The sequence below is a fragment of the Sinocyclocheilus rhinocerous genome, unplaced genomic scaffold, assembly GCF_001515625.1.
Source record: "Sinocyclocheilus rhinocerous isolate Xijiao unplaced genomic scaffold, SAMN03320098_v1.1 scaffold62, whole genome shotgun sequence".
Lineage (NCBI taxonomy): Eukaryota > Metazoa > Chordata > Actinopteri > Cypriniformes > Cyprinidae > Sinocyclocheilus > Sinocyclocheilus rhinocerous.
Genome location: NW_015656585.1, coordinates 344,193 through 367,179, shown reverse-complemented (window position 1 = coordinate 367,179; position 22,987 = coordinate 344,193). Strand labels below are relative to the sequence as shown.

General features: G+C 38.9%; 1 protein-coding gene across 6 annotated transcripts in view; it reads left to right on the top strand.

Moving 5' to 3' along the window:
• Positions 1-22,749, top strand: part of camsap1b (calmodulin regulated spectrin-associated protein 1b) — a 31,419-nt gene extending 8,670 nt beyond the window's left edge. For 5 of the 6 annotated variants that reach the window (XM_016527903.1, XM_016527904.1, XM_016527901.1 and 2 more), the window contains exons 4-18: positions 8,884-9,045; positions 9,292-9,372; positions 12,165-12,306; positions 14,066-14,205; positions 14,308-14,404; positions 14,612-14,780; positions 15,647-15,738; positions 16,273-16,351; positions 16,457-18,743; positions 18,928-19,064; positions 19,180-19,400; positions 19,505-19,607; positions 19,743-19,864; positions 21,392-21,510; positions 21,628-22,749. In XM_016527903.1, coding sequence (XP_016383389.1) covers positions 8,884-9,045; positions 9,292-9,372; positions 12,165-12,306; positions 14,066-14,205; positions 14,308-14,404; positions 14,612-14,780; positions 15,647-15,738; positions 16,273-16,351; positions 16,457-18,743; positions 18,928-19,064; positions 19,180-19,400; positions 19,505-19,607; positions 19,743-19,864; positions 21,392-21,510; positions 21,628-21,924 — 4,248 coding nt within the window. In that variant the 3' untranslated portion in view covers positions 21,925-22,749. The remainder of the gene's footprint in view (positions 1-8,883; positions 9,046-9,291; positions 9,373-12,164; positions 12,307-14,065; positions 14,206-14,307; positions 14,405-14,611; positions 14,781-15,646; positions 15,739-16,272; positions 16,352-16,456; positions 18,744-18,927; positions 19,065-19,179; positions 19,401-19,504; positions 19,608-19,742; positions 19,865-21,391; positions 21,511-21,627) is intronic. The other variant, XM_016527902.1, reaches the window with a different exon arrangement.
• Positions 22,750-22,987: the final 238 nt, after the last annotated feature.

Below are 22,987 nucleotides of genomic sequence, written 5' to 3'. Positions count from 1 at the left end.
TCACGTGCGGTGCCGGTGATGATGCTTCTTACGTCCGTTTCGGAGGACCAGAAGACAAATATTTCAATAGATCGCTCGGGCATGGCACCGAAATCTGCGTTCTGATTCGGTTCTAGTACATACTGGTTACATAGGTACCGGTGCCATATTGGTACCGGGTTTCGGTACCCAACCCTATATATTGCTGCAGCACCTCTTTTCACCCTCTGCCTGAAACACTTTGTTCCTGTCACCTTAAAGCCCACCTTTCTGAAAAAGCCCAGTCTGCGCTGAATGATCAGCTTGTGCAGTCTGTTTTGACCAGTCGGCTGCTTGAAGTGTGTGTTGGAAATGTAACGCCCCGTACCATAATTGGGTTTCAGCTCCCAAGGCTTCATGAACAGCTGTAAACAGTATTATATCTATGATAACTATGGCATCAGTATTGGAGGTTGATACAGTGCGTTACCTCACAGAAAAAAACCCTTGGGCCTCCTAGTCACTTACTTAACTATCTTACTTAACTGTACTTTTGGGCAGGCCAAAGCAGCCTGTAGTTGGGCAGTATACATATGTATAAGGTGGTGATGTAGCTAAGTCACTGGAAAAAGTTGAATTTCAAATTAATGCTGTTCTTGTGAACTTTCTATTAATCAAATGTCCTGAAAAAATACCACAAAAAATATTAAGCATCACAGCCATTTCCTAGATTTTTTCATTTTCGAAAGCTTTAGGGATGCACTGAAATGAAAATTCTGGGCCAAAACCAAAAATTCTGGATGCACTTGGCCGAAAACTGAAACCGAAAATGCTTTTCAATAATTATTTATTTTATTAAAAAATAAAGTCATTTTGTAAGACTTTTTATTTTAACTCAATTTTAATATTGCTGAATTTAAAAAACACAAGCCAATAAAATAACCACAATTTTATTGAAAGTAACGCACAAGTGTACAGAAAATATATTAATATTAAATATCAATATTTTATTTTTATTCAATTCAATGCAACCGAATCAGATATTATTTTTATGACTAATTATCCAAATAATGTATAGTCCTAGCTGTTATTATCAGTGCTTGTGAGCAGAGCGTAGCGTCACGAGAGGGTAGCGTCATTTTACCAGCGTTGCCATGTTACAGCACAGTAGCGCTATAGCAGACAGTAACAAGTATTCTACATAGAAATTTTCTGTCAGTGTTTATTTGAGCGGACTTTGCTTTTCCCGTGAGCATGAGCGACGGAACGCACATTCATAGAGCGGGATATTTAGCGGAGCGTCACACCGCGCAGTGACAGCGGCTAAAGGGAGAGTTAAACCTGCGTGCCGAACACTGCTGGGTGGTGCGGCACAGCATATATTTTTGGATAATTTTTTCGGACGTTTTTCTCTTTCGGCCGAAAATTGCCGGAAAATTTGGTGCATTCCTAATTAGCTTTGCCATCACATAAACTACATTTTAAATATCTTGAAATAGAAAATAGTTATTTTAAATTGTAATAATATTTCACAATAATACTGTTTTTACTGTATTTTTGTTCAAATAAATACAGCCTTGGTCCGTGTAAAAGATGTCCTTCAAAAACATTTAAAAAATCTCACTGACCCAAAACTTTTGATGTTTGAAATAGTTTTTGTGCACTGCCATGGGTCAGAAAATCCCTACCCCTATATCTCTGATATTCTGCTGCCAAGATATGGCAGGGGTCCGTATCCATAAACGGTCAAAAGAGCCCATCTCCAACTCTCTATGATGTTCTGCTGCCAAGATATGGTCGAGTCATATTACTGTGTGTTTTTTAGGGTGTTTTAAGTGGCTGCTAGGGTGTTCTAGGAGGTTTGAAGGTAGTTGCTCACAGCCCCAGTTCTAAAGGCATTATTAGATACAAAAACTAGTAATAGCAAGCAAACCTCTCCTCAATAAGCTACATGATTTGAGGCATCATTCGCATGCATAGCACAAGCACCAACATTTTATCTGGAGGAAGAAATGATAATAGGGATGGTTGTCTTAGCAAGCACTAATTACAGTCCAAACTCAGACAAAGAAAAAAGCAAGTGTGACATGGAATCTGTGGTTGCAGAGCTCTTCCTGTTGCAGATATCTACTGCACTGACAGGAGAAAGCTGCTATTGTTGGCATATCCAGTGTGTGTTTTTTTCCCTTCATGTATAACCACTACAATCACCTGTCCAAACAATTAGTGAGATCAGTGCTTGAGCTAAAGTAGCACAGAGCGGAGTGGATTTCATTGATGCACAGCCGTGTTATTTCAGCCAGTGATGTGCTTTCTCCATTGAATGGCAATCACTGATGTTGGTGAATCAGCATTGTACACTCACTCGTGCTGTTATCACTTCAAATGCAAATCTTTGTGGTCGAGCCCACACCCTGTACAGAGCTTAGTACTTTCTGATCCACACAAACCTGTTAGACTGAACAGAATGGCGTTGTGAGGTGTGTAGGTACAGCTTAATGACTTTAAAAGGTAGAGGTGTCGTTTGTTTGCTTTGACCAGTCTAAAGACATCTGTGCTACATGCATGCATAATTTTTTTCGGAGTGGAGTACTAGGGAAAGTCAAAACAGGTTTACGCCTTTATGACATGAAGTGTTATTTTTAATATAGGCTAGTTTAATTTATTGTGTGCTATATGAAGGATTTGTATATCAACCCTCTACGCACACCTTGGCAATATAATCGCCAGTGGCTAGTACATTTTTTTTGTTTCCTTGCCAGACTGATATACTATTTTTCACACACGCACACGCACACACACACACACGCGTGATACGTATCGTATCGTGACTTTGCTGGTGATACACAGCCGTAATATACAGTACTATGAAAATAAATGTTTAGCATCCTATTTAGTTGCCCCCTGGCGTAGATGCTACTGTGTTTATTTGGACTTTAGAGGCCATACTATTTGAAAGTCTCATGTAGGCATGGGCCGGTATGAGATTTTGACGGTATGATAACCTTAAGCAAAAATATCACAGTTTCACGGTATTACGGTATTGTTGTTACTGTTCAAAAACTTTTGACTGGTAGTGTAGGCTGATTATTCTTATAGATTGAAACAAATGTGCTTCAGCCAGAAAAAAAGGGTATGAAAAGTGCTCCGAGTCGCTGCAGAAAACAAAAAAATTGAACAACAACAAAAACTGGAAATGTTGCTGGAGACGGGCTTATTTAAAATGAAAACTCATGCTCTGCTAGCAGGAGGCGCTTTTAGAGTGATAGAACTAGCGGTTTCTCCAGTAATGGCTGTAATCAAAGCAGCTCCGCTCATGAACGCTTCTTTATCAGATCAAATGAAAATGCCATCGAAACTTTTCTGAAGACAGTCAGTTCTCTTCAGAGATACATTCATATAAAACACCGGCGCTGCGTTTTGATTTTGAAACGTGCAGTGCTCATGTTTATTCAACGAAGTCAAACGGCACAAATAAATCAATGTATGGGAAACTGGTAATGTATATCGAAATATCGGAAATGTGTTTAAAAATCATATCACCGTTATTGAAAAAAATTATATTGCGATACATATTGATATTGAATTATTGTCCAGCCCTAGCGTGAATGTTTCATGCCATTTTGACTGACCACTAAATTTGGTTGACCACTAAATCCTGTTGTGTAACTGCACACATAGGCAAAGTTTGGAATGGAATTCTACTTGCTTCATTGTACACTAAAATTCATAAGTTTGGAGTCTTTTTTTTTTTTTTTGGAAAGAAATTAATACTTTTATTCATATGGGATACATTAAATAAATCAAAAGTGACACTAAAGACTGATCAAAGAATCCTGAAAAAATGGATCACTGTTTCCTCAAAAATACTAAGCAGCACAACTGTTTTCAACTTTTATAATAACATGTTTCTTGAACTCCAAATCAGCATATTATAATGATTTTTGAAGGATCATGTGACACTGAAGACTGGAGTAATGGCTGCTGAAAATTCAGCTTTGCCATCACCGGAATAAATAACATTTGAAAATATATTCATATTGAAAATGGCAGTATTTTTGCTAATAAGTGCAGCTTTGGTGAGCACAAAAGATGTCTTTCAAAACCATAAAAAAAAAATCTTACCAACACCAAACCTTTAAATGGTAGTGCAATTGCCTTCTATTTTAAAATAGTGTGAGACAGAACACATTATGCAGTGATAAACATTTCAAACATATGTATACTAGATGACCTGCTTAAATTGCATATGTAATTCAGCAAGGTGTAGTTGAATTTGTAGATATTTTGATCAATTAAAGGTCCCATGTTGTCAAAACTGAAATTTCCTGGATTTTTTCACGATATCTGAGGTCTAGGGGCTATTTAACTACCATATAAGTGTCAAAACAGTCAGTCCACAGTAAAATGCACACAGCCTGCATAAAGTAGCTGTGATTTTTCACGAACCGTTGTGACTTCCGTAAAAAGTTGACGTCAGAACTACACAGTCACCGCCTTCAGTCACCACCCCGAGCACCACCCACCGTCCCACTCTCCTTTTGCCAAACACCCAGACAACATTGCGTCCATGCTATTGCTGACTGAGCAACAACCACTTGGAAACATGTCGAAAAGGTTAACTTTAACCATGAAACCAGATCGGCTGACCTGTAACTTTGCGTCACTCAGAAAACAACAGGCCAATCAGAAGAGAGGCTCATGAATATTAATTAGACGGGCCAAAATCGACCTGTTCTCAGCAGAGCTCCTGAGAGAGGAGCTGTAAAAATATATTGAGATGGTTTTTGGTACTTATACCGCAAATATATATTATTAAGGACATCAAAACCTAAAATAAAACTCCAGAAAGGTGTAAAATATGGGACCTTTAATGAGGGTTTAAAAAAAAAAAAAATCAGTTCAGTTGTAAGATACCCGTTCATTGGTCAAGTTGAGAGTATTGCATTGTGGGGCAACGTGTGCTCTGGTTTTCCACCTTTTTCCTACTCCCCATAATGCTTTGTGGCAGTATTTTCTGTTACTATAAAAAAAAAAAAAAACGGTAAGGTTCACTGCATAAACGTAATAATAATTTTCCAAAAACAATCACCAAAGTACAATGAGGTGACATTATTGTACTCACCCTTCAACCATTGGACATTAAAAGGAAATTTAAAAATGTAAAAGCATTAACAAGGCTATGAATAACCTCCTAAAGCTTGAATCTGTCGGCAGCAATATTACGGACATGTTAAACATAACTGTAGTAATAGATGTCTGTGTTATGTTACATATGTAGCAATTAAATTTGACAGCATCCGTGCAAAAACAAATGTAGGAAAAGATGTGAGGATTTGGGTGGAAAAATTAGAGATTCCCAGTACATTCCATCGGGAGAGCAGACTGCAGATGCACTGTGTTTGTTGTCTTTTTTCATATAGTTACAACAGAATAAAGGAAAATCGAAAGTAATCAGGAGGAAAAGAATGTAGCAGACTGAAAAGAGCTCTTGCCATAGATGTTCTTGTTATACCAGGTCACATTAACTTATCAAGTGTCACATTATTCTCTTGAAGTCTGAAAATAGAACTTAAAGGGGTCATATGATGCTGCTAAAAAGAACATTATTTGGTGTATTTGGTGTAATGAAATGTGTTTATGTGATTTAAAGTAAAAAAAAACAACATTATTTTCCACATACTGTACATTATTGTTTCTCCTCTATGCCCCGCCTTTTTGAAACGCGTCGATTTTTACAAAGCTCATCGGTCTGAAAAAGCGAGGTGTGCTCTGATTGGCCAGCTATCCAGTGCATTGTGATTGACCGAGTAGGTATGTGGGGGCGTGTTCGAACGAGCCGTTTTAGGTAGGTGTGGCTGACTCTTAACTTTTATAAAGAATATCTCTTTGGATTTGAGACTTTAGTCTTTGCAACTTTGCAGATCTTCTTTATGCACCAAGAGCTTGTAACACTCCAAAGAGAAAGGAAAAATTGAAATCGCATCATATGACCCCTTTAAAGAATGGATAAGGATTATTTGTAGTGCAACCTTATGATTTAAATTATTGTTTCAGTTTCTTTGAGTGGAACTTCCCCAAACCAGAAATGCCTCCCATAATTTAAAATGCAGTAGACTCGTTAGGAACAAGGTGGGTAATCCACATATTGGCAAATGTAGTAGGTAATCTGTTTATTTCATGCAGGCTGCATACTGTGTACCTAACACATACTGCAGAAATGATAGAAGTGTGATAGTGTGCTTTTCTGCTTTAGTCCTATGTTTATCTGAGTCCAAAGCTCTTCCCGTTCCAGTCTTTTGGTTTATGCTTGTCAGACGACTTGCATGCATATCTGAGAAAAACACTCTGTGGAAGTTTGCTGACACTATTGCCTTGAGTCAGGGATCAGTCTGCTGAGATTGTGCTGACGTGTACTTTGAGCCCGTATGAACAAGTCACTGGTCGACTGGTGTTAGGATTGCAATGGTAACTGGGTGGGCTTTGTATAACAGTTCATAGTCTCAGACTAGGACTCAATGTTGAAATGCTTGGTGTACTTTGTAATAAATTTAAATCATGAGGTAGTGTTCAGGATTGTAGCCAGCATGAGGAAAGGTAAATAAAGGGTTTTTCATTTCATGACAAATGTGAAATATTATGTTACTTACTTCATCTTGACTGTGCTTTGTTTTGGCAGATTTACTGAGCTCAGTGCTGTGTTATTAAGAGCAGTATGACCTTCTTTGGGCTAAATAGGATGGGATTATTCCCACAGAGTTGTGTGCACATTTTTGCCTTTCTTAGTGAGGAAAAGCAGCTCCTTGAAACATTAGGACTATTTGAGTATAAGGACGTTTCTTTTACTAGCTTATAAAGTTCCGTTTTTTTGTCAGTGCTTTGTTAAAAAAGATAGTATTTTTATACTTAAACTACTTCAGTCTGTGTGCATTGAATTTATTTAATACACGAGTTTCACAATTTGAGTTGAATTACTGAAATAAATGAACTTTTCCACGACATTCTAATTTATTGAGATGCACCTGTAGTTATTAGGGCTGGGGGAAAAAAATATACATTTCTCGATTTTAATAGATTGCAATTTTATGAACCATATTGATTCTTAAATCCCAAGAATCGATTAGTCTAGCCTGTTTTAGTTAATGAATGGAACATTGTAGCGCGCCTCCCATCCAATAAATCGCAATAAGCTTTTTGCTTGTGCAAAGTCTCAGATTTCAAATTCTGTCCATTTTATTACAATATTCAAACAATAAAAAGCGTTTTTGCGCTGTTTGGGGTGGGCGATATAGCCTCAAAATTATATCACGATATTTCAAGAATATTTGCGATAACGATATTTATGACGATATAGAAAAAAATAAAACATGGAACAATGTTTTATTGGTGATTGCAGCTGGCAGGCAGCAGCATTTATTAGTGCAAACAAAATGAAGGGCATTTTCCATCCTTTTCCAATAAGCTACTGTCATCGATGACAGACTACCTAATTTGAAGTGTAAATCTATTGTCATAAGGTGGCAACAGCAGCTGTGTGTTCGACTTGAAGCAGACCGATCGGTGTACAGGGCCGTAGCTGGCGTTTGCGGGGCTCTGGTGCAGGTTGTACCAGTGGGCCCTGTTTGAAATTGTGTAAATGGCACAAATATACAAATTAAACCATGTTTAAGTTTTTTCAAGTTTGTAGGTGTCCAGGTATAAAACCTGAATAATCAAATGTAAATAGCATTGCATAGTCTTCATTGTATAAATTAAATATAGATTAATTCTTGTTAAAACTACAAAGTAATTCAGTAAGGAGCAGTGAGTGATTTTCTCCTATTTAATTTCTTGGATTAACATTAAGGACACTAACAGCAGCTAGTAAATTATGCGCAGTCACGTTAAGAGATAATACATCCAATATAATGATACACATTCCATTTCTTTCTCAACAAGATGATATTTCTCAACTGCACTTTCACTTAAGGACATAACAGACCATTTTTTCAAGGATACTTGCAAAGACAGGTATTGTGACAATTTTGGATGTATTTGTCGTTTCAAGAGCAAGAAGAGACAAAACTCAATTCGGTGTTTAAGGGCTGTAGACGCGGCTCTCTGCATGCACACTGTACGCACAGAACAGCGCGCGGGTGCTGAATTAAGCTTTTCATGTCTTTTTGTGCTTGTACGTTTAAACTGACGAGGTGTTCTTGTTTGTTCGTGAATTCTAGAGGGGAGCATTTTGGTAATATATGCACCATATAACATTCATTATAATTTTTTACTGTTTTAATATTTAATTTGTTTAAATAAATCCATCAAATTATGACAGCCACCATTTAAATGTTTATATTTTACCATTTAAGTATTTATATTTCAGAAAACGAATTGAGAGTAGAAATTGCTATGCAACTGTAAAATTAGTATTATAACGTTTATTATTATAAAAACTTCATTTGTATACAATGTTTGTTATACAAATCGGGTAATTTTAACCTTCAATATTATAGTACTGTAGTACCAACTGACTCCAGTTTATTTTACTGGTTTATTATTAGTAGAGCATTAGTTTTTTTTATGTGAAAGTTTGCTATGTACTGTACCTGATATATATCCAAAATAATCGATATAGGATCAAATTGTAATCGAATGTGTGAATCTAAATCGGATTGAGTCGTGACATTTTTCAAAACCAATCCCTCGATATTATAACTGCTAATAATAATAATAATGTTTCATTTATTTGTAGTATTTATTAAAAAAGTAAAATAAAATAAAATATGCTGCTTGTGGTGATATAATGTTTAGTGTCACAATACCACATTTTCATCAAATTTATTTGTAAAAGTTTTTTTTTTTTTTTAAATGTAAACTTTTTTTGTCCATTATGGTGCATTTAATAGTGTAGTGTGACATTTCTTTCTCTGTTGTGTGGCACAGAGTTCCCACATCCCCATGATTGATGCTTTGATGATGGCCTACACCGTGGAGATGATCAGCATTGAGAAGGTTGTGGCCTGCGTAAAGCGTTTCTCCACATTCAGTGCCTCCAAGGAGCTCCCCTTTGACCTTGAGGATGCTATGGTCTTCTGGATCAACAAGGTGTGTGTCTTTTGAACAGTACACTTGTGAAGGTTATGTTTGAATGAACATTGTGTGTTACATGATGTACTAATAGCTTACTTGGATTTGTCTAGTCCTGTAGGGGACTTTCAGTGCTTGGCCAGAGCATGTCTATTCATGCTGGCATGGAGACTTCTGCCAGCACTTTCAAAAGAAAACCGTATAAACCTCAGATGTTCATTATGAATTCTTTATATGTGTCATAATCCCTTCTTTGTGTTGCAGGTGAAACTGAAAATGAGGGAGATCACAGAGAAGGAACACAAATCAAAGCAGCATCTGCTGGAATCTCCAAGTCATCAGAAGGTACCAGACATCCCAGCACAAGAGTTTCACACATGCATTGCAAAACTCTGATTCTCGGTGCTGTTTAGACCTGGTTTTTCACATCTGTCTCCTGTAAATGGGGTTGTATCTGTCTAGAAAACATAATTCAAACTGCACTGGAGGAAAAAAAGTTATATTTGGGCATTTACAGAAATCTTTGTAATAATAATAATAATAAAAAATTATTTTTGTTTTATTTATTTTTTATACCTATGTTGATATATAATTGCAAAATTTTGGCCAAATTGTACAGCCCTGCAATCAAGCACAGCAAATCTGGATTTTGTTTTCTCAATCACATTTGAAATCGCAGTCACAATTTTTATCCCCCAGAAAAACACAATTCGATATTTTTACCCTTGCAAAATTGTGCAGTCCTTGTCTTTGATTTTTAAGTGTTCACCAAGACAAAGAATTGGCTGACCACTTGATTGGATGACATGCAACAGTTGTTAATACCAGGTGTAAACAAGATCATAAACGGGTGTGAACTGAAATGGCAAGACTCGCATCTCAATAGATGGCACTAATGTAACAACAGCCTTATGGAAATGATCTAATATCTTCCGTGGCATCACTCCTTCTGTTTCTCCTCTAACCTCATAGCAGGGTCACATCTGTCTGCTCTTTTCTCCCCTGACCTTACATCCTCTCTGCTCCTCTTCCCGTCTCTTTCCCTTTAACCTCCTCCCTCGCTACTGGGATAGTCTCCCTCAAAATGGTATTGGAAACTAGTACCTGTAAGTTGGCTGTGAGTGCTTCCTCTCCACTGCACGAGTAGTATGTGTCAATCCCAACGTACGCCATCACCACTCAGGCCACGCTTTTATCTAATCAGTGCACACTGGGAGACGCTTCTGGCCAGTGGCTCACGCTGTAATCGCACAAAATGATCTGCCTTTCACCCTTTGAGCACATGCAGTTATGAGCTAACACATGCCGCTGCGCGTACTTGTGTGTGTGTGTGTGAGCGTCTGTGTGTGTGTTTGAGTCTCTAACTTCAGCTTTCATCTTCTAATTTCTTGCAGTTATTTCCATCTTCATTAGTCTCTTCCTTGTTCTGTCCGTCTCTCTGACATGTGGTCCTTCTGCCTGATCTTATGTTTGTACTGGCCCATTGCATGCTGGAGCCTGTTTCACAAATGGCACAGAGATCCTCTGTCTCCATTCTGCTGCTTCTTTACTTTTAGATCTGCTTTCTAACTTTCACTGTGTCTGAAACCTAGACTTGGTGACTGTTAGGACTGCACAATTGATTGAGTATATTCACAAGATTATGATTATGGCTGCCATAGTCAATGTGTAGAGGGATTTTGTGTAGTGGTCGACTGGTATATATATATATATAGGCCAATATTTGGCTTTTTTAAAATTATTGGCATTGCCAGATACCTTTTTTTCCCCTCTGGCTGATAAAGAGTTCAAAACGGGACTTTTATTTTGGCAGGGCCTAAGCGCAGATGCATAGGAGCACCCATTCTCTGTCTACATTAGTGTGCTGCCATTGTTTTGTCTAGTCATACAAACTGAAGTGCTGTAATACTTTTTTCATACATATACCTCTGTGCATGATTCAGTCTGTGGGGAAATAAAATAGCATATAGCCCAGCTATGTTAATGTTTACAATGTTTCCCTTTATTTGCTCAGTATTTCTGAATTTAATAAAATAAACTTACACTGTACTTATGTTTGTTGTTGTTTTTTTTGCTAAAAAAAAAGAACAATTTTATTATATATGTATAGCATATTTTTAACCATGCAGCAAACGTCATTTCAATTTCATTGCAGAAATTGTTATGCATCTGTTATTTACTATCTTTAAATGAGATCTACATTGGCTTTATATTGGCCATTGGCTACTCTGCTTTAAGATATCAACATTGGCCATCAATAAATCTGTATCAGTCAACCACTACTTTTGCGAATTGTATGTTCTTTAGGTTCCTGTTTTTCTTTTTTTGTTGTTTATGCAGGTTTATTATGCAACAATGTTGCATATATTCATAAGAATGTAAAATTGTAGTCCTTTATGCATTAACAGCGTATCAGTGTTTCTCGCACTGATCTTGTGATTCATATCCTTAGTTTTTGTTGAGTTATTTGTGTTGTGGCTAATCACTGTTCTTCTGTGTTTTTGCTGAAAGGAGCAGTTCACCCAAACATAAAAATTGTATCTTTTACTCCCCATGATTTTGTTCCGAACTCATATAATTTAGCTTTTTCTATGGAACACAAGGAGTAGCTGTGAAGAATATTCAAGCTGCTCTTGACTGCACAACAAAAGTGAATGAGAACTGGGCCTGGACTTTTTCGAGCTACAGTGGAGCAGATTATTTTAGCAACTAACTAATTTTGTTTTCGTGCATAAGTTGTATTGACTAAGTTGTATTTTTTTGCCTGGACCGCTCCGGTCCCTATTCTCTTTCATTATTTAAAAAATGAGCAGCTTGGACATTCTGCTAAACATCTCTTTTTGTCTTCCTTGGAACAATATGAGGATTAGTAAATAAGGCCAATTTAGTTTACTGGGTGAACTATTCCTTTTAGTTGTCTTATAGTCTAATTCGCCTATGTTATATCCCTTTCTAGTTTATTTAGAACAGCAAATATTCTTACAAATACAAAGCCTCAATGATAAAATATATTTCTCTTGCAAAACTGTCTCTTGCCTACACAATGCCAGTGCCATATACCAAAGGTCACTTTGTTAAATACAGCCTGTTGTTGTAGATGGTTTTGACAGTTTGGCTTCCTCTCATGTCACCTGCAGGTACGGTATCGGCGGGATCATGCCTCAGGTAGACAGCTGCCCTACTTCCCCCTGCTGGAGGACCTGATCAGGGATGTGTGTGACGGTGCTGCACTGCTGACCGTGGTCCATTTCTACTGCCCAGACCTGATGAAGCTTGATGGTAGAGTGAAATAACACTAGGGATACTATACTAGTTAGCTAGGCTAAAGAAAGCCATGTGTGTAATCTCTTCACCGCTTGTAGCACCAAACCTAATCAGGTTTCCCAAACACTCCTACTGCCTCCTTCACCCCACCCCAGAGTTACATCATTGCTTCAGACGGTTGTTGCTATGTCAGGCAGCTCAAACAAACAAGACATGTTTTGAAGGCGCCACAGTGCTTACATTCTTTGGAAATCATACGAATGGTTTGCTTGCAATTGTTTGCTGCACATTTAGCTGGGAAAGGAGAAAGTATTTTAACACTTCCCCTTTAAGCTGGGTGCTTTACTTCATTTTAATCCTGTTAAGCCTACAATAAATCATAAAAATCACATTTGTTTGAAATGGAACATTTTATTGAACCTTTAGACAAAAATGTATTTGAAAAATCTGAAGAAAAGTGTTTTTTTAATATTTATAATCATAAATAATAATATTATATTTGATACATTACATCAGGCAGTTATGGCTCACATAGTATGATGTAGGAGAATATATAGTTCATACTTGAGGAGGGGAAAAAAACATTTAGAGGCTCAAACTGAGCAAAAATAATGCATTTTGGTGCAGTATCTCCCAATAATATTTCTTTGTAAGATGATATATAATTGCTTAGTTTAATGATCAAAGCTCTGTCGTTGTCATCTTGAAATATTACTAACACTGTAAAAGTTATACTTGTGTTTACTTTATAAAAATCTGTAAAAATTTCAGAGTTCCACAACATTGATCATGTTGTTAATTTAGAAGTCTTAGAAATGTGCATATCATATATAATACATTAGGTATGGTTCATTTCTAGAGTTTTGTTGGTTTGCTTTCTTATACTTTTGATTGATTGTAGTTTTATTCCCTTGGTGCTTCACTTCGCATTGCCTTTTGAGCTAAGTAAATATTCTGTGAAATGCTCTTTTCTGGGGCCCGTTCTTCGTACGTCGCTTATTACGTCCGAGATGAAATGTCACATCCAAGATGATATCATCATGCTAATCAGGATCTGGCTAATTCGGTTCTTTGAACGCAGCTGTTGTTTATGATTAGTATGGCTGGATTGAGTTATCTGAGATAATTGCACATTCATGGGTTGGTTTAAAAGGGGCTATGTATCGATACTCGAAACCACGATCAGCAATGCAGCGATTGGCTGGCGGCAAGACAGCAACGTAATGACATCATATAATTAAAAAAGACACCTGACGAAAAACTTGACAAATTTCTGGACTTTTATAAGGAAACAGCCAAGCGAACAAAACTACATAAATGTTATAATAGATAAATGAAATGTGCACTCTTTTTATTTTATTTGAATTTTTTACATGATTCCCAATTATTTATATTCACGATTTCTAATATTTGTACAGGCTTTACATTTTTATTTCAATGTAGTAATTAGCAATTCATTTAATTTTATATTCGAACAGATTTGTTACGTGACAGCATTATTTAAAGTCATGTTATCTGCATCTCCTGCGCTTTATCAAGCCACTCCCATAATAGCTGTCAGCACTCAAGTAATCCAAGATCATGCCAAATCGTCAACAATCAAATCCAGCTAACTGAGTTAGCAACGTACGAAGAACAGGCCCCCGATATTTCAACTCCCAAGCAAATATTGACCTCATTTGGATTCAGCCCTTGATTTAGCGTTCATGAATGTCAGAGGCTGTATGCCTCAGGATAGCTTATTTGCTAACTTTGTGTTTTCTGTTATCTGCAGATATCTGCTTGAAAGAGGTGACCTCAATAGCAGACAGCCTTTATAATATCCAGCTGCTGAAAGAGTTTGCCAATGAGTACCTTAACAAAAGCTTTTATTTGACACTAGAGGACATGTTGTACGCACCTCCTGTTCTCAAGGTAAGTTATTCAGTCATGTATAATGTGTCTTGTCATTAACAGGATGTTTCATTTCCGCATGGGTCTGTTCTTGATTCTCTCACTGTTCATTTTCTTCTGCAGCACAATGTCATGGTATTTATAGCAGAGCTCTTCTGGTGGTTTGAGATTGTCAAGCCTGAATTTGTCCAGCCGAGAGATGTTCAGGAATTTAAAGATGGTGAAGAAGTTTTTTTTTTTTTTTTGGCAGTAAATTTGTCATACTGTTGAGTGAAGGGGCTTAAATTTGTTAATTTTGCATTTTAAAGTTTTATTGGCTTTACAATACAAAATTTAAAACAAAGCTTGCATGAAGATTCAACCAAAATCCTCATATTTTGCCTGTTGTTCTGCTAATTTGAGTTAATAATTAAAATTTGTATTATAGCAAGAGCAATGACTCAGCCCAAGAGTGCCAGGCCTACTGTGCCCATCTCCAACGCCACAAAACGGAGCTTCCTGGTGTCTCCTGGTGGGGCTGATCCAGCACTTCCTGTTCAGAACAGCCCGGATGTTTGTAACAGGTACTTCCTGCACCCTGAAGAATCTGAGCCTCTGTAAGTGCTTCATGGTTTTGTCTTTTCCATGTGTTGCTTTGGGTGTAAATGTCAGTGATCTTTGTCAATGTGAAAATATGCTTTGGACAATCTCCTTAGATTTAATGTCTAATAATTAATATTCCCTCTAATTTGTATTCTTGCTCAGCCAAACCTATTTTCTACTGGGCAAACCGTTGGGCCACCAGTGTAGAAAAACCATGTACCGACCCATACATTTTTCAAAAAATTTTCACTGACTTTTTTTTTTTTAATACATAATTCAATTGAGAAAACATTCAATGCAGAGGAGTTAATGATAGTTATTTAATTTTTTAGGCACCTAGAGACAATACATGGACAAAAATAATGTGGGCTTCCATATGCTTGAAAATTTTGTTTTGCAATTCACAAGTGCACAGCCATGCCCAAATGCACATTAGAGGGAACTTTGCTTGCATGATTATGATTCACACCTGAATCATATTGTCTCATCATGTCTTTGCTTTGTCATGTTGTGCCTGTGTCTTTCTGACATGCTGAGACGGAACTGCACTGCCCTGCCTTACTTAAAAGAACTTTAACTTTACTGTGGATCTTATTTGACACTGGCATTAAAAAATAGTTACTTGGACATAAAAGGCATTTTAATGTTATGCTAGTGCTTTTAATACAGCTCTGTAACTATAGTATCAGACTGTTTTCGATTAAGTTATTCTTTTTAAGGTCCTAAGCAGAGCAGTGTTGCTTGTCTATATTTGTCCATCCACATGGAAAATGCGAAGTGTCAGTTCCGATTAGATTTTGGCTGGATAGGCCTGGATACCATTCGTCCTAATTTTTTGTGCTGGTGGTTTGCCAACTGTGCCCTCTGCTTGCTGTTTCAGTAATAAGGGGAGTTCCAGCTTCAGCCCCTCCCACCCACTACTTCCACTGAGACAAAGACAGAAGAAGGCTCAGCCAGGAGAGGAAAGCACGGGTATGGCATTAAGCTTCTAATGCCATTCATATGAAAATATTACTTTTCTTGCTCACATGGAAGGGATACCCAGAAATGTCGACTCTCAGAAATAGAAATGTTTTTTTAGCACCTTTGGTTATTTATTTATTTATTATTATTTTTATTGTAATCTTAAACTTTCATAAAAAATGTGAAGTTAACAAAACATCAACAAAGTTTGTATAGAATCTGTAACAGAATAGAATCCTAATAATTGGGATTAGTGGTATAGAACAAACCCCTAACCAGAATGTTTAAGGATGAAAATTGTTTGGCTTACAGATAAAGATTGTTTTATCCCCATAACAATATTTTTGCACTGTAACTTTGACAGTTAAGGCACTTCTGCATTATGGTAATTTGAATGAATGCATAAATTGTGAAGTATATTTAAAATAATTTTTTATTAGGCCCTACTCTATCAAGTAAGCATGTTCCTTTTTACAGTTGAGTTAGAATGTGACATGAGTATAATAGAGTCTGGTAATGAAATTTTTGTGCTTTTCTTACCAGCCTGTCGAAATCGTTCCAATTCTTTTACGCAAGAAGGTCACTCCAGAGGATCAGTGGCTTGGTCAGATAAACGGCAGAGGTACCAACACTGTTAATAAATATGAGTATTTAACATATCTTTTAAAATTTTACATAAAACCTATATTTTGTTTGGTCATGATTCTCTTACTATTATTATAATCAGGCCACTGTCTCAGCTGAATCGGTATGTTCTCCACTCTGCTACGGACTGTGATGCAGATTTGGCCTCAGGCGACTGCGTTAGTCTGACTTGCTCCATCAGTGAGGACAGCCTGGCCTCCACTGTAACACCCAAGCACCAGAGCCATCCGGGACAGGGCAAAATTAGGTGGGTCAATGGCCACGGTCTGCTGGGCAATGTTAACATGGATGAGGAGGATGAGCTTGTAACTATTGTCAGGCCAGATTCATCCAAGAATGAGACCACCCTGTTAAACTCTGAGGATGCAGAGCGACAGAGTGCTACCCCTGGTGCTAAAACAGGCATTTGGGGAAGACAGGAGGAAGCATCCTCAGATTCTCGAACAGCCAGTTGCTTCCTGGAACCTCTGATGCCTGCAGTTCTCAGGCCAGCCAAAGAGAAGTCAATATACCTAAATAAGGAAGAAGAGTCGGGAGAGGGAAGGCTGCGAGAATCAGCACGGAGAGTAGCAGGAGCAGAAGGTGCTGTTTCATCTTCCAGACGGAGACCTCCATCCACTCTTAACCGGACCTTTACCCCCAACACTAGCTCTGAGTTTGAGACAACTATTGAGCCTAAATCCAGTGAATTTGTGCCTCCAGCCCCTGGGCAGATGCAAGCTTTCAGACCATTGGCAACAAGTAGTGTTGAGCCATCTTCTGCTGAGCGGTCACCTGGGTTTTACCTTCATTCATCGGTGCCTGAGGACCAGAGGCCTGTCCAAGCATGGGACATCCATCCAGGGTCTGATGTAGCGACTGTGGAGACCATTGAGGAACAGGATGCAGAACTCACCAAAGAGCTCCATCCAGACAAGAAACAGTTCTATGAGGAGGACGAAGAGTCAGCAAAGTTGCAGGAAGACATGAATGTAAAGGAACATAAGGATAAGGATGGTGGGAGCAGGTGCTCAAGCCCTGGCCAGTCCGAGGTCAGCAGTGTAGCTAGCAGCAGCGTGCGCATGACCAGTTTTGCTGAACGAAAGATGCAGAAGTTTGGTAGCAATCAAGATATCCGCTCCAGCACAAGCAGCTCACAGCGGACCACACCAGATGGCTCGGAGAGTTGCCCCCTTCCTCTAACCTCCTGGAGGATGAAAAGAGACCAGAGTCCCACACCACAGAACAAGGACAGTGCCAACATGCTGGCCTCCGAACTTGTTCAACTCCACATGCAACTTGAAGAAAAGCGACGTGCAATTGAATCCCAAAAGAAGAAGATGGAGGTCTTGACAGCAAGACAAAGGCTTAAGCTTGGGAAAGCAGCCTTCCTGCACATAGTAAAGAAAGGGAAGAGTGATACTCTCCCTCAGCCTACAAAGTCCGAGTACTACTTGAAAGATGGCCAAAAACTCAATCAAGAAAAAGAGAAATCGTCGAAAGACGACACCTGTGTTGGTGCTCTGAGAGATGGGCCGAAAGAGGCCAAAGAGCCGGAGAAGGCATCTCTCGAGTGGGCAGGTGGGGGGACTGTGTCCCCTAGTGCCTTAGATATGGACGAGGAGATGGATCTTAATGAATGCAACCACTCCATTGAATTGTTGAACGAGGCTATTGGAAACATTCAGCAGCAGATGATGCAACTTTCGCTCCAGCAGGAAATGCTCATGAAGCAAAATCTTCAGTCTCCAACAGGTGCTGCTCCACCACCTAGCAGTGACCAAAGTAATGCATCTGAACCCAGGGTCAGAGCTTCGATACATTTTGTTGAACCAAGTGGCAGCCCTGTGGTACGAAAATCACCCAAACTAAGTTCAGCACGGTCTCGTTCCAAACCTTCAGAGCTGTTGTTAGTTAAGGAGCACGGCAAAGGGCATAAGAGCTCCACTCCTACACCTACTGACAGCCCCTCTGCCAAGTCCATTCAAGGGGGCAGGACCCCCAAACCAGAGCTGGAGTACTTTGTGCAGAACTCCACAAGATCAGACTCATTCAACAAAGACAAGGGGAACTCGAAAAGCACTACATTCCACCTTAATGATGAAGCTAACTTGAGGATGGTCTCAAGGGAACCAAGTTCTGTGGCCCTTGGTGTCACTTTCGAAGAATCTATGTCCACTACCTTACAGGATGCTGAGGCTACATTTGATGATGAGCCAGCAATGGATAATGTTTCCTCAGAGGATATTTCTAGAGGAAAAGTCAATCTTATTGAGGTAGATTTGTCTGATTTGGCTGCCAATCCAGATGAAGAAAACGCCAATGTATTGGATGTGACCACTGATGGGAGCGATGGGGAAAAGAAGTCTGGCATGGGCTTCTTTTTCAAGGTAAATAATTTTTTTTTTTAAAACCTGGCAAAGTATTAATTAAACTATGACTCGTAAACTTTCCCACTCACTTTGTGACCAAGAAACCCCACTAAGTAACACCCTAGCAACTACAAACAACCACTCAGACACAAGTTTCACTAGTTTTACTTTTCCTACTGATTTTGTTGTTTTATGTATGCAGGACGAGCAAAAAGCAGAGGATGAATTGGCCAAAAAGCGAGCAGCGTTTCTGCTAAAACAACAGAGGAAGGCAGAGGAGGCTCGGCTCCGCAAGCAACAGCTGGAGGCTGAAAGTGAGATGAAAAGAGATGAAGCCAGGTATTGACTACCTTTGAAGTGTAATCTTCCATGAATATAAATATGATAAAGAGATGCTTTGTAACTTTTTCATGAAGTTTGTATGTTTAAAGCCTCTATTCTTTTCCAATTCCAGGAGGAAAGCTGAAGATGAAAGAATCAGAAAAGAGGAGGAGAAGGCCAGGAGAGAGTTGATAAAGCAGGAATACCTTAGAAGAAAACAGCAGGAGATGTGTGAGGAGCAAGAGCAGCCCCAGCCCAAACCCAAACCCAAGTCCAAGCCCAAAAAACAAAGGCCGAAGTCTGTGCTGAAGGAAGAAAACTCAGTTGATACACTTCCCAGATGTCCTGCTACCAGTAAGTATTAAACTGTGCCTTCTGTTGTTGCATTATTACTGATTTAACAGCAGACGTGTTTGATGGCACTTAATCTAAAATAATGAAACCATGTTCCTCACCAGATGAGAATCTCATCAGTGCCCAGTCTGGCTCTAGTCTATCACTGGCCTCTGTGGCCACCACTGAACCAGACAGTGTCAACTCAGGAGGGGCGGGATCTCATCGGTAAGTCCTTCCCATGTCCTATAGGCTGTGTGCAGATGCCTGCTTGCATTTCATTAATTCGTTTCAGAATCAACTGTATTCAGACTGTGACCTCCAAAGCACTTTAATGTTGCTGTTCGTTCTTTCCATTAACAGAGGAGAATCGGTAGAGTCATTTCCAGGCCTCAGTCGCAATTCCAGTCGGACTACAGAGAGAGACTGGGACAACGGTTCCACCGCGTCTTCCATTACATCAGCATCCATGGCGGAATACACTGGTGAGTTTTCACTTTCCATTCTGTAGGATGCAAGTGGTTTATATTTGTGTTGATGCTCAGTAAGTGTGGCTACCACATGCTGGTCTGGAGTACTAAATTATTTATACTGTTTTAGATTCCTCTACACCAGGACAACATCCTGTGTTAAAAACAGCAGCATGCTGATCTTGACCATGCATCAGGCAGTATGTTTGTCTGTGTGCTTGAGTACATAAGCACACATCAGTTTTTTGTTTGGGTATATATTAGTGGATAAATTTGTTCTTTAAGCCTGAACTCTCTGAAGCATTTCACTTGTTTGCTCTTCAATTAGCTAACATGTTGACTAATGCATTTTACAGGGCAAATACATCCTTTTTGTTCTATTGCTTATTTTTGTAGAATAAATACAGGCATTGCTTTGCTTGAAAGCTGAAATAAGTTTGAAATTAGAACTACCCTTTCAAGCTATGAAATAAAAAATCAGTGCAAAAATACTTGGGTTTATGTAAATTATTTGGGTAATGCTCAGAATGGCATGGTTACATTAGCATTGATCAACTTTATCTTGTTAGCGTTCACCGCAGGGACCCTTTGAACCATGTAAGGCAAGGGATTGTTTAGGAGGAGAATAGAAAGGTTTGTGTCATTTGTTGGGTGTCAGAGTGATGGATGAGGTAGTTTAGCTTTTAATCATGGAGACTGAGAAGCTCTAGTATGCATCAGCGAGAGCTGTATAGGGCTCTGAGAGGCATATCATGACCTAACCAGGTGAAACAACAAATGTGCAAGCGATAAATCCAAGGGGGAAAAATGTTGTTGCCCTAACCAGCCATGAGAGCAAGACAACGTGTTATCGGTCAGTTGTTTTCTAGTTATGTCACACTTGGTAGTCCCGCCCACAGTGAAATCCCATTGGTCCAAATTCCTGCTTCATGTGGTTGCATTTTAAACATCAAATATGTATGTTTTTTTTTCCATATCGCACAGCATTTCACAGTGAACAGAAAAAAAAAATTTTTTTTGAGCAACAAATCGGCATATTAGAAGAATTTCTATATCACAAGAATAAATTACATTTTAAAATATATTCAAATAGAAAATTGTAGCAATATTTCACAATATTAATATTTTTTTAGTTTTTTATCAAATAAATTCAGCCTTCGTGAGGATAAGAGACTTCTTTCAAAAACATTAAAAAAAACAAAAAAACAAACGGTGGTGTATATGTGAAAAAATGTATAATGAATCATCATAAAATAAGGAGAAAAAAAATCCATGACCTTCTAGGACAGCGGTGGCGAACTCCAGTCCTGGAGAGCCGCAGCCCTGCAGAGTTCAGTTCCAACCCTAATTAAAACTCACCTGCCTGTAGCTTTCTAGTAACCCTTCAGACCTTGATTAGCTTGTTCAGGTGTGTTTGATTAGGGTTGAAGCAAAACTCTGCAGGGTTGCGGCTCTCCAGGACTGACGTTCGCCACCCCTGTTCTAGGACATTGTTGCTTCTCATGTCTTGTATTGATGTTTTTGTTGTTGTTGTCACTGTAGGACCCAAGCTTTTCAAAGAACCAAGTGCGAAGTCCAACAAGCCTATAATCCACAACGCCATCGCTCATTGCTGCTTAGCGGGAAAAGTAAACGAACCGCAGAAGAACTCCATTCTTGAGGTGTGTGACCAGTTTGCAGTTTCATGGCATGCAGATAGCATGCTGGGATGTAACCAATTAGTTTTGATGATAAATTACAGTGAAAAAACCTAAATGGTTTAATTTTTTGACTGGTAGGAGCTGGAGAAGTGCGAATCCAACCACTTGATGATTCTCTTCCGGGACAGTGGCTGTCAGTTCAGAGCCCTTTACTCCTACTTCCCCGACACAGAGGAGATCCACAAGCTCACCGGCACAGGGCCCAAGAGCATCACTAAGAAGATGATTGACAAACTCTACAAGTACAGCTCGGACCGCAAGCAGTTCACTGTAATCCCTGCCAAGACTGTGTCTGTTAGTGTAGATGCGCTAACTATCCATAACCACCTGTGGCAAGCCAAAAGACTCGCAGTGCCAAAAAAGAGCGCAAAGTGAAGTCCGATGGCTCTCGTAAGATCTGCACTTTCGCAACGAGGCCCGTAATCACTTATCTGCTTCCGTCAGAGTTTGGATGGAAGAGGATCGCTGGACAAGCAAACAGGCATGAATCAACATGCACTTCATTTGAATGTGTTTTGGGTTGAAGTAGTCCTTTACCCACAATCCTGTGGTCTTTTTACATGATACATTTTTTGTTACTTGAAGTATTTATTAGTTTGGCACTGATTAGCTCGTTTAAACAAAGCACTTCCCCCATGATTGTTTTTGTTTGATTCGTTTTCCCCTTTTTTAGGAGGGATACACGTTTTCCTCTTAACGTCTTCAAAACATGTTTGCTGACTCTAAGGACTGCCAGAACTCAAGTTCATGTAAAAAAATAGCTGACTTGGCTCTCAACAAAGCTTTTTTTGCCTCCAAAACATGCTGCTCCTTTGTTGTCACTGGGAAAATCCCAGGTCCGCATACTTTTGGCCTTCATGCATTGTGGTACTATGTCTGTTTATTCAACGCTTTAAAAAATCAGCTCGGCTGTAGCCCGTTTTTTGGAAACTCGGTGGTCCTTTCAATAGGGAATGGAACAGACCTTGATACGTGTCAAATGCAGTTCTCTTCTCTTCTGTTCTACTCTGTAGCGGCCTCTCCTCTGGACAGTCTGTACTATGGTGCACTTATGATCATGTTTTAGTAATATTATCATGTAATGTAACCATGTTGATGTTAGCACTGGAGCTTTTTCTCATGCAGCATGCTCTGTTATGAAGAGTGTCGCTGTAAACGATTTGAATGACAGTATTTAATATATTCATAATCGGTTACTTCCCTTGCCGTCGCTGTCTAATTATTTACCAAGGTTGAAAACATTCCTCAGTGAAAGAAGTGTCAACACTGCCGACGTCCTTGTGTTTAGATGTTGGAGAACACTCATAAAAGCCTTGTGTTTGGTGTCGAGATCAATTGAGTGTTGCACATGCACTTTATTTGTTTGCTCATGAAGGTGTTTAGTGGGGTAGATTTTCAAAGGGCTTACTAAACCATTTTTGCTCCTAAAGCTAGTTGT